Source organism: Phyllobates terribilis, unplaced genomic scaffold (assembly GCF_046119375.1).
Source record: "Phyllobates terribilis strain yellow unplaced genomic scaffold, ASM4611937v1 Scaffold_11__3_contigs__length_659146591, whole genome shotgun sequence".
NCBI classification, from domain to species: Eukaryota; Metazoa; Chordata; class Amphibia; order Anura; family Dendrobatidae; genus Phyllobates; species Phyllobates terribilis.
The window spans coordinates 159,601,772-159,614,280 of NW_027362771.1; the positions used below are offsets into that span (position 1 = coordinate 159,601,772).

Genomic DNA, 12,509 nt, shown 5'->3' on the forward strand with positions numbered 1-12,509 from the left:
GTGGAGAACAATAAAGCAGGGTTAGGTTATTGAAAATTAGCCCAAGCTCTGAACATCTCACGGAGCTCTGTTCAATCCATCATCCAAAAATGGAAGGAGTATGGCACAACTACAAACCTACCAAGACATGGCTGCTTACCTAAACTGACATCCCAAGCAAGGAGAGCACTAATTAGAGAAAAAGTCAAGAGGCTCATGGTCACTCTGCAGTCACTCAGGTGGGAGTTTCTGTCCACAGGACAACTCTTAGACGTATACTCCACAAATCTAGCCTTCATGGAAAAGTAGCAAAAAGAGAGCCATTTTTGAAAGTAAACTGTAGCGTCGGCGTCCCTGCCTCCTGCTAGGCAGGGACGCTGTTCCCCTCACCTCTCTGCTCCGTGCCCGGCGGCTTCCTCCCGCTCTGCCTGCAGCGCCCGCTCTCCCCCGGTCACTGTGCTTAGGGCGCGCGCTTCCCCTCTCTTAAAGGGGCCGCGCGCGTCGCCCTAAGGAGTCCCCGGCCAATGGCCGGAGGATCCCTCCATATATAAGGCACCTCCTCCAAGATGGAGGTTCCCGAGCAATGTTGTTGCACTGTTCACTACTCTGCTTCAGCCCTCAGGTCCCGTTGCCAGTTGCCTGCCAGTTACCTGCCAGTCTCCTGCCAGTTTGCTGCCTGATTCCTGCCTGTCATCCGCTTTCCTGCTTGCTAGCCTGAGGTCCGACGGTCTGCCTTCCGACACCTGTCAGTCTGTCTATGGACCAGCTTGCCCGCTCACCTGGGAGCGCTCACCTGCTACCTGCCTGATAGCCTACCTGGAGGCTCCGCCGTCACGTGCTGTGACCACCTGCCAGTCCAGAGACTCTTGCCCGCTCACCTGGGAGCTCTCATCTGCTACCTGCCTGTTAGCCTACCTAGAGGCTCCGCCGTCACGTGCTGTGACCACCTGCCAGTCCAGAGACTCTTGCCCGCTCACCTGGGAGCGCTCATCTGCTACCTGCCTGTTAGCCTACCTAGAGGCTCCGCCGTCACGTGCTGTGACCACCTGCTTATCCTGAGACTCTCGCCTGCTCACCTGGGAGCACTCATCTGCCTGCTAGCCTACCTGGAGGCTCAGCCGTCACAGGTCGTACCTGCCCGTTTACCCAGAGACTGCCCCGGTCACTTGCCGTGACCTCCTGCCCGTTTACCCAGAGACTGCCCCGGTCACTTGCCGTGACCTCCTGCCCGTTTACCCAGAGACTGCCCCGGTCACTTGCCGTGACCTCCTGCCCGTTTACCCAGAGACTGTCCCGGTCACTTGCCGTGACCTCCTGCCCGTTTACCCAGAGACTGTCCCGGTCACTTGCTGTGACCTCCTGCCCGTTTACCCAGAGACTGTCCCGGTCACTTGCCGTGACCTCCTGCCCGTTTGCCCAGAGACTTTGCAAAAAGCCATATAGGGGACAAAGCTAGCATGTGGAAGAAGGTGCTGTGGTCAAATGAGACCAAAGTAGAACTTTTGGGCCTAAATGCAAAATGTTATGTGTTGCGGAAAACTAACACTGCGCATCACCCTGAAAACACCATCCACACCATCAAACATGGTGGTGGCAGCATCATGCTGTAGGGATGCTTTTTTTCAGCAGAGACAGGGAAGCTGGTCAGAACTGATGGGAAGTTGGATGGAGCTAAATACAAAGCAATCCTGGAGGAAAACCCATTAGAGACTGAAAAAGATTTGAGATTGGGGCGTAGATTCACATTCAGGCACGACAATGACCCTAAACATACTGCTGGAGCTATAATGGAATAGTTAGATCAAAGCATATTCATGTGTTTGAATGGCCCACTCAGAATGTAGACCTAAATCCCATTAAGAATCTGTGGCAAGACTTGGAAATTGCACAAACGCCCTCTATCAAATCTCATTGAGCTAGAACTAGTTTGCAAAGAAGAATGGTCAAAAATGTCAAAATCTAGATGTGAACATCTGGTAGAGACATACCCCAAAAGATTTGCAGCAGTAATTGAAGAGAAAGGTAGTTCTACAAGGTATTGACTCAGGGGGGCTGAATACAAATGCACGTCAGTTTTCAGATAAATGTTTTTCAAATATTTAGAAAACCATGTATGATTTCCTTTACACTTCACAAATACTTGCTACTTTTTATTGGTAGATCACATACAATCCCAATAAAATACATTTAAGTTTGTTGGTGTAATGTGAAAAAACGTGGAAAAGTTCACGGGCTAAGACTGTATATCCACCAACAATATGTCAGTTCATATAGCTTGTTATATGAACACGGCTGCATGTGTCACATCTTTTAGCTTCGTACAGACCTCCTTGTCACTCTTCAGCATTCAGCAGCGGACAGCTCTTCTCCGCTTCGTACAGACCTCCCTGTCACTCTTCAGCAGCCGACAGCCTTGATCAGCTTCGTACAGACCTCCTTGTCACTCTACCACTCTCGGGTCCATCAACTTCTCAGCCTTTCATTTTACCCCTGTTCAGTGTTGCCAACTTGATTTTGTATTTTTTCTGGACAAGTTACCCAAAAATCACAGACAGATATTTTTTTTCTGGACACATTTGAAAACCATAATAAATCATTAGGATTTTAAATGGAACCTGACAGCAACTCACTGGCAGCATGTTTCAGACACTGGCTGTCTGATTTCAGCCAAGTATGTCTGACTCTGAAACACTGCAGCCGATGGGTGCTGAGATGCAAGGGAGACTCCTCCGCGGCCACCTGTCAATTTTTGAAAAGTGTCTCTTTACACAGTGGATTGCGAAAGTATTCACCCCTTTGGATGTTTACCTAATTTTTTACATTACAACCGGTGTTTAAATATTTTTGTAATCCAATTTGTGTGTGATGCATCAGCACTAAATAGTCTGTTAGTGAAGCGAGAAAAATATAGGCAAAAATTTAATTTATGGGATCAAATAACCGTAAAAATTGGCATGTGCATATGTATTCACTCCTTTTGTGATGAAGACCCTAAAAATTTATGCCGCAATCAATTACCTTCATAAGTCACATACTTAATGAAAGGAAGTCCACCTGTGTGCAATCTAAGTGTCACATGGTCTGTCAGTATATGCACACCTTTTCTGAAAGGCCACAGAGGCTGCAATACTATGAAGCAAGAGGCACCGCTAACCAAACACCATGAAGACCAAGGAGATCTCCAAATAAGTCAGGAACAAAGTTGTTTACAAGTACAAGTCAGGGTTGGGTTCTAAAAAAAAAAATCTCAATCTCGGATGAACCCCAGAGCACCATCAAATCCATTATCGTCAAAAGGAAAGCACATGGTACCACAATAAACCAGCCAAGAGAGGACCACCCACCAAAACCCTCAGCCCCGGCAAGGAGGGCATTAATCAGAGAAGTAGCACAGAGACCAAAGGAACCCTAAAGGAGCTGAAGAGTTCCCAAGCAGAGGTGGCCTTATGGAAGAGTGAGCAGAAAAAAGCCTTTACTTACACACACAAACTGTAAGGCTCGTTTTGAGTTTGCCAAAAGACATGTGGAAGAATACCCAAATGTATGGAGGGAGGTGCTGTGGTCAGATGAGACCAAAATTGAACGTTTTGGCCACCAAGGTAAATGCTATGTCTGGAGCTAAACCAACACAGCTCATCACTTCAAGAACACCATGTTTTTCGGTAGAAGGGAGCAAGAAAATGGTCTGAGTCTGGGGGGAAGATGGATGGTGCAAAATACAGGGATATTCTTGAGCAAAACCTGTTTCAGTCTGTCAGTGATTCGAGACTGGGGCGGAAGTTCATCTTCCAACAAGACAATGACCCAAAGTATACTGCTAAAGCAACCACGGCTGTGGTGTCAGTAAACCAAACCTCCGACTCCTCAATTTCCCTGACTCGCGAATCCGACTCAACGTCTTCGACTCCACAGCGCTGCCTCACTACTGAGCATGTACATAAAGTGCAGCACAGATTCATCTCAACTAAAAGCCCAGATCCTTAAATCAAGAACAGAACAGACATTTATAGGACATTTCATAACTTTCCCAAATTCTTATGAAAAAATTTACAGCACATTCTGCATTGTACTAATGTACCCAATTTATTATATATTTTAGGAGTTGGAGTTGCTCCATTTTATACAAACTCCGACATCACCAAAATGGATACCGACTCCGCATCCCTTAAAGAAACACTCGAGTGGTTTAAGGAGAAACATGTAAATGTTTTGCAGTGGCTTAGTCAAAACCCAGACCTTAATACAATTGAGAATCTGTGGTCAAAATTGAAGATTCCTATTCACCAGAGGAGACCATCTAACTTGAAGGAGTTGGAGCACTTTTGGCGACTTGCAGCTGCAATTGCCGCAAATGGAGGCTTTACAAAGTACTGACTTTAGGTGGTGAATAGTTCTGCACACTGAAGTTTTCAGCTATTTTATCCTATTTGTTGCTTGTTTCACAAAAAAATGAAAACCAAATGTTCACAGTTGTACTCATGTTCTTTATATGAACTGATGTGAAAATTGCCTCTTCAGAGAAAAAGAGGACATGTACTCTATAGTGCCACCTATTGGAAGTAGTAATCCTACAAGTCACAATCAACCTTTTAACGAGTCGTGCAATATGACTTAGGATAAAAGCCAAATCAGAATCTCAATTTGCAGACACGGTGTTTCAGGCTGTTGGCCCTCGTCAGTGCAAAGTATGAGAACTGATTTGGCTAGGTGAGAGGCTCTGGACTGAGGTCTAAGGGGTAGCGTTTCTCCTTATGGAGAGTGACACACCAGCTCTGGCACGTCAAGGTAAGGAGGCTTATATTGCACTGACGAGGGTCAACAGCCCGAAACACCGTGTCTGCAAATTGAGATTCTGATTTGGCCTTTATCCTAAGTCATATTGCACGACTCGTTAAAGGGTTGATTGTGACATGTAGGATTGCTGCTTCCAATAGGTGGCGCTATAGAGTACAAGTCCTCTTTTTCTCTGAAGAGGCAATTTACATATTAAATTTCCCAGAGGAGCATTGCATGGTGAATAAGCCTCCTTACCTTGACGTGCCAGAGCTGGTGTGTCACTCTCCATAAGGAGAAACGCTACCCCTTAGACCATGAACTGATGCAAACCCTCAAAAAAACAGGTGTATAAGGGAAAAAAAAGGGAAAATTTCAGCATACCATGCATATGCCATAAGGGTCCACTGGTGCACGGAAATCCTTGGTAGCAAATCCAGGGATGAGAAGCAGTAAGAAGTAGATTAGTGAAGACGATCACAAGCCACTGTAAACGCACACAATTGTAGATACACTGTGGTTTGTCCTCCTGGTGAAGAAGTTTGGAACTTTGAAACGTGTTGACTAATAAACCGCATTCCTGGATATTGTTCGCAGCCCAGATTAACCCTTACATTCCTTTTACCTTTTCCAAGCCGTGGGTCTGCAGCAGCCTCGAACTTTTCAGTGGTTATGGATACACAACCTTACCAGGTGAGTACCATTGCCTTCGGTCTCCCCACTGTGTCTCGGATAAGACACTTTTTGCGCTTTATTGTTATTCCAGTTTTTTCCAAATTATTTAGAAACACACACAGGCAGAGACCAGTCAGTCCAGGGCAGCGGGCGGGAGAAGCCACTGGAGACATGCCTGTCCGAATAGTCACCCGTGCAGCTCGGTCCCCGGCGGGTGCTAAACTATGTTATTTTCTGAAACGCCGCAGTGTTTAGAGTCAAACATACCTGGATCGGGCAGCATGTATCAGATGTCAGGTTCCCTTTAAGTGATACAAATCTACAGCCCATGACGCCGATATTAGCAGCATTCATTGTAAACTGATGATAATTAGTCATAATAATCTGTACAAATTTCTGCAGCTTAAAAAAAGTCACTTTTTTTTAGCGAATGCTTAAAAATGTGCCCTATTTTTTAAGGACTGTCCAGGAATTTCTGGGTGGTTGGCAACCCTGCCCGTCTCACTGCAGAGAAACAAGCTGCTCTTACAAGTGATCCAGGTCACAACCTAAAAACGACAGAACTTCATCACTCGGGGCACCTCAGGAGGTCACTGGCAGAATGGCATCAAACCTTACACAGATTCTCTATTGCCCCCACCTGATGGTGAGGTGGCACAGGGCAGCAGGGACCACCCTCTGTGCCCAGGTAGCACAAGGTGTCCTGAGCCTTACCCGCCCTCTGCCAGTGTGGCCCAGACGTCTCCCATCCTTCCTCCTGTCATCACACATGCAATGGTGCCATGGGGCACTTCGGCCAATAGAACAAAACATGGCAGCAGTTACAATTGGTTTTGATCTGCGGAGTTTTGATGGGTTTTTTGCCTTTTGGAAAATGTAAGAAATTTGTGATTTTCATCATTTATTTGATCTGTGGAAATAGAAGCCCAAACCCCACACTAATGTGACATATTGATATGTAAGGGGTCTACTAGCGACCCTCCATCTGCTCTACTGTCCTCTGTTATCAGCCCTTGATGGGTGCTGCCTGCAGAGTGCTCGGAGGGTTTTAGCACAGGAGTTTCTCCAGGATCTGTCTGCAGACATACATTGTAGCCTTGCAGCTCTTGTCCTAGGCCGCACGGACCCGGCCACTATGCTCGGCCAGTCACACGCAGGCATTTCAGGACGGTCTGTCAATCATCTTGACTGACAGATCGCTCGGCCAATCAGAGCGTTGGGCTCACGGCGCGCGGACGGCGCCAGAGGCCGTTTACTTTCCATGTGTATGTGAAGCCTGAGCCCCGCCTCCCCACCGGAGAGCCCCGCCTCCCCACCGGAGAGCCCCGCCTCAGCTGCGGGGCTGTGAGTGAGACGGAGGGGTCGCTGTATCTTTCCTCCCTTCCCTGGAGGCTTCACTGTTATCAGGCCGCGGCCAGGCAGAGGCTTTGTGGGAGCGGATCTGGGCGGGGACAGCCAGGGACGCGCACGTAGACACACGTACACGGGGCAGGCGCCTTGCGGATACAGCATCGTGCACGCGCCCGTCCCTCTCCTCGACTGCTGCCGCTGCAAGGAGCCTTGTCTGCGGCTGGACCGGGGAATTTCACACACGGGGCCCCGGCTGGGGAGGATACTGCAGCGTTATCACCGGAGGCAACCGCAGCGGCAACATGGCGAGCGCCTCATACCACATCTCCAACCTGCTGGAGAAAATGACGTCCAGCGACAAGGACTTCAGGTGAGAGGCCGCACGGAGCGGAGCGTTGTCACCTGGGACGTAGCGCCTTGTGCGGGGGACGGGTGCGGCGTGGGCGTCACTAGTGGGCGCTAGGCCGCGGCTGTGACTGTCAGGGCCCGGTTTGAGCGGCCTGGAGCCTGCACCATGTGCTGGAGCCTGCACCATGTGCTGCCGCCTGTACATGGAGGGGGGCACACTGCAGCCCCTGAGCACCTAGTGGGGTCCCATTACTGTGCAGATAGCCAGCTGGGAATGGAGCAGACATGGCTGTCATCTGTCTGTCCCGCCTCACCCATCAGCATGCATGCGGGGGCTGCAGACACATCCAGAGCGGTGGGACCACCATGTAGGCACCTGGGACGTCCTGTATAAGATGGCTCCTATATCTTTAGCTACATGGTTATATAGTAACTGTCAGATCAGTGAAGGGTCCCTCCACTAGGACTGAACTTCTCTGACAGCCTTTTGAATGGAGCTGCTGGCGGTGCCGATACTCTGCTGCTGCCAAGCACCCAGTTACCTCGGTATCTTGGGGTAGACAGAGAAAATTCTGATCCCAATGTCACATTGTGACTTTACATCTAAGGCTAAATACATATATCCTTTAATCAAACAGAAGGAAAACTGATGGCTGCCTAACACATCCGTTTTCCATAGATTTGAATGTTAACGTGAATCTGTCACCCCTGGGATGTATTTAAGCTATTAATATGGGCATACAGGTGATTGAATTGTTCAAATAGTCCTACTTGTATGCCTTGTAGCTGCTGGCTTGTTGAGAAATCTTTTAATCCTGTATGTTAATGAGGTCTATCAGGCTCTGGGGTGTGCGGTGCCTGGAACAAAACTCTGCCCCCGGTCTTCATTTGCGTACCACCCCTCTCCCATCAGCGTCACAGTGCCCTGTGACATGTACTGGAGGCCCCAGAATCCCGCATCTGTGTCCTGCAATACTGCGGTTATACTTAAGTTTTCTGCCCTTATATCAACATTGGCTTCACTGTTCTTCTGCGCAGGCCACTGCTACTTAAACGGCGCCTGCACAGAAGAACAGTGAAGCCAATGCCCATAGAAGGGTAGAAAATGGTGCCTATAATCGAGCTATTTCAGGGCACAGGCGCGGGATTCCGGGGCCACCAGTACATGTCACAGGGCCCTCTGACGCTGATGGGAAGACGGTGGTACGCAAATGAACATTGGAGGCAGAGTTTTCTTCCAGGCACCGCACACCCCAGAGCCTGAAAGACCGCATTAACATACAGGATTAAAAGATGATTTCTGCACGACAAGACCGCAGCTATGAGGCATACAGGTATGACTATTTGAACAGTTCTATCACCTACCTGTATGCCCATATTAACAGATTAAAAATGTCCCAGGGGGTGACATTCACTTTAAAAAACAAACAAAACACAGGTCAAGTTGCAATCCCTTTTTTAGTGGGACAAAAAAAAGTTGTCTGGAGACCTTCTTTGTTATGGTAAGATAACTGGATCCGTTTTGAGTGGATGATTACTGGACATGTAAACTCGGCCTAAAGACTGTCATTGGTCTGGTTGCTGCCAGAGATGAGCAGAATGGACCTGGTCCGTGGCCCTCTGGAACAGAGCCCTGTGAACCTTATCGTACCTGCCGGCATCCCTGACAACTCTTTTGATTAGTAGTTGTGATTACTTGGGGGCCTACAGATCAGAAGTGGTGCCAGGCATGCCCCAGCTAGGATGAGGGTCACAGAGCTCTGGTCCAGCTACCATGAACTACTTATCTGCTGGATTAGGGTTCTGTGAAGCTTTTTGCTCATCTCTAGTGGCAGCAGGACAGCGGTGATTTAGCAGCCTAGATTCGCCCGTCTAAAAGGGTTATTAGGCTAAAGTAGATGTATTAATAACCAATAATATCTAATATAAGTCCCGGTAATTGCTCAAAAATCCTAAAAAATGCTCCAGTTTACATGAATGCATTAACAATATGCCATTGAATTCTTACAACATACCTTTAGGCTATGTACATACAGCGTTGTTTAGACGTTGGCTCAGCCGCCGGGCTTTCCCAGGCAAACTTGTGTCAGGAAAACACCAGAGCTCATTTTCCTGAGGCGGCTTTACCAGCGTTCTTGCATTGGCTTTTATTTTATACTGTGAAGTAAGAGATCGGGCAATAATAAAATAGTATGATCCTTCTTAGTTATTTAGGTGATGTGGGAGAGCAGCTAACCCCGTTTTAGCTCCCCAAGCCGAGGATTAGACTTGGCTGTCAATACTATAAAAAATGAGTGGAGCAGAGGTGTGCCTGAAGCTACAGTACATTGTGGCATTTTATTACCCCCATTTTCAATATTGGTGTGTGTGTGGGGAGAGGAACTTAATTCATAATTAACAACAACACCTTTAAAGTGGTTGTCCAAAGGTCAGTCATTTCCCTCTTAAATCCCTATCTGCTTAGTGCCATAATCTAACCCATTTTCTAATCTACTTGCATTAAAAACTCCCTATCCTTCCCTAACTACACTACTTGCTTTTCAATTTTTTTTTTTCACTTTTTTTTTTATCACGCTTTGAGAATCACAGTGCCTTCTGGGATACTCCAACATAGCATCATCATCTGTCCCATCCTTGAAATGAAGCTTCATCAGGGACGCTTGTTTCAGGAACTGGGCTAGTCACTGTGTGATGTGTACAATGACAGTGCACTCTACTGCTGATCTACAGGTGCATCTCACTAAATGAGAATATCATCAAAAAGTTAATTTATTTCAGTTCTTCAATACAAAAAGTGAAACTCGTATGTTATATAGAGTCATTACAAACAGTGATCTATTTCAAGTGTTTATTTCTGTTAATGTTAATGGTTATGGCTTACAGCCATAGAAAACACAAGTCATTATCTCAGTAAATTAAAATAATTAACAAAATACACCTGCAAAGACTTCCTAAGCGTTTAAAAAGGACCCTTAGTCTGTTTTAGTAGGCTCCACAATCTTGGGGAAGACTGCTGATTTGACAGATGTCCAGAAGGCAGTCATTGACACACTCCACAAGGTCCCAGAGTTCCAATTTTCATTTGGAAATCAAGGTCCCAGAGTCTGGAGGAAGAGAGGAGAGGCACACAATCCAAACTGCTTGATGTCTAGTGTGAAGTTTTCACAATCAGTGATGGTTTGGGGAGCCATGTCATCTGCTAGTGTAGGTCCACTGTGTTTTATCAAGACCAAAGTCAGCGCAGCAGTCTACCAGGAAATTTTAGAGCACTTCATGCTTCCCTCTGACGACAAGCTTTTTGGAGATGGAAATTTCATTCTCCAGCAGGACTTGGTACTTTTGGCAGTGTGGACAGGTGCCAATACCTGGTTTAAAAACAACAGTATCACTGTGCTTGATTGACCAGCAAACTCGCCTGACCATTACCTCATAGAATCTATGGTATTGTCAAGAGGAAGATGGGACACCAGACCCAACAATGCAGACTTGCTGAAGGCTGCTATCAAAGCAACCTGGGCTTCCATAACACCTCAGCAGTGCCACAGGCTGATCGCCTCCATGCCACGCCGCATTGATGCAGTAATTGATGCAAAAGAAGCCCCGACCAAGTATTGAGTGCATTTACTGAACATACATTTCAGTAGGCCAACATTTCGGATTTTAAAAACATTTATGAAGATGTTGTTACAAAGTATTCTAATTTACTGAGATAATGACTTTTGTGTTTTCATTGGCTGTAAGCCATAATCATCAACATTAACAGAAATAAACACTTGAAATAGATCACTCTGTTTGTAATGACTCTATATAATGAGTTTCACTTTTTTTTTTTTATTGAAGAACTGAAATAAATAAACTTTTTGATATTATAATTTAGTGAGATGCACCTGTAAGTTGGCCATAGCAAGCCAGGAGCAAATCGTGTTGTCAAAATAGCCGGTGTGCAGAGACCAGTGACGTCACTTGCGGGGGTGGCGTTTCTCTGCATGCCAGGTATTCTGACACCGCACTCTGGCAACATAGGGCACGCTGTCATTGTGCACATCGCGCAATGACAGCGCACAGGGACTAGCCCAGACCCTGAAACAAGCGTCACTAACGATGCTTCATTTCAGGGATGATGATGCTTTGCTTGAGTATCCCAGCATGCATTGGAATTCTCAAATGAAGAGTCATCAAAAAGGAAGTGGAAAAAAATAGAATAGCAGTTAGATAGTGTAATTAAAGAATGGGAGAGAATTTGTGATGAAAATATATTAGAAAATAGTTAGGGAATTAGAAGGAAAATGGCTTTGGCCTTCGGCCCACCCATTTAAGGAAACAGCCATTTTTCATTTGTGATATAGTTTCCCATCACTCCCTTCTTCCAAGAGCCTTAACTTTATTTCACTGTCTCCATAGCTGTGGGATGAGTTGTAGATGTAGTTTTGTATGATGCCATACATGCACGTATAGAGAGATGTGACTTGTCACGTGCTGGTTGCTGCTAATCAACATCCACTGTTTGGCTACAGCTCATCAATATTCTGTCAGGGTGGACGTCTGCTCTGATAAAATAGTAAAATTATAAGCATCTAAACAGCAGCCGCACGTTGGCTGCAACCAGCAGGTAACACAAGTCCCATCTCTCCAGGAACTCTATGCAATGGTGCTAGGAGGTATACAGGAGTATACAATGTTTTTATTTTAATTGAGGTCCTGAATTCTTTAAAGGGAATCTGTCACCCCCTGGCACTTATCTGACCTCTAATATGGGCATAAAGGTGATAGAAATGTAAATCTATACTTACCAATATGGCCCATATTAGAGGACTGGTTGCTGTGAAATGTCTTTTTATTCAGTCAAGTTTCTGATGCTTGCAGGCCTGGGTACAGGAAGAAATCCTGCCTCCTGTGTGAAGTACAATGTTTCCCCCCTCTTCTGCATTGTCACAGTGCCTGGATTTGGCTGCTGCAACTGCACATCACAGGGCACTGTGACCTGCAGGGGAGGCAGGGATTTCTTCCAGTCCCCGGGACTGGAACACATCAGAAACTTGTATGAATGAAAAGACAGTTCATATACATAAAAAAAAAAATTTCTATCAGTCTTAGCACAAGGGCTCTTCATCAGAATGTGCCCTAATGATGATGCTGAAGGGGCAGAACCAATGTTGTTAGCTGGGTAGGCATTACATTGCATGGATGATTATTAACCTTGACTCTTTGAATAAAGATTTATTTCCATCAAGGAAAACAATAAATGTGTTAATGGATTGGTTAAAGAGAGAGACAGAATAGCTTTTTTTTTTTTATTTTTTTTATTTTTTAAACATTGCATCACATTTATACACACGTCCTCTATCTTATGGGTGTAATTAATTTCTCAAGTCTGTTATATTTTG

General features: G+C 46.1%; 1 protein-coding gene across 1 annotated transcript in view; it reads left to right on the forward strand.

Annotated features, from left to right (window-relative positions):
* The first annotated feature begins 6,738 nt into the window (after nucleotides 1-6,738).
* CAND1 (cullin associated and neddylation dissociated 1) overlaps nucleotides 6,739-12,509 on the forward strand; it is a 50,582-nt gene continuing 44,811 nt past the window's right edge. Inside the window, exon 1 of the mRNA XM_073651745.1 lies at nucleotides 6,739-7,147. Coding sequence (XP_073507846.1) covers nucleotides 7,080-7,147 — 68 coding nt within the window. The 5' untranslated portion in view covers nucleotides 6,739-7,079. The remainder of the gene's footprint in view (nucleotides 7,148-12,509) is intronic.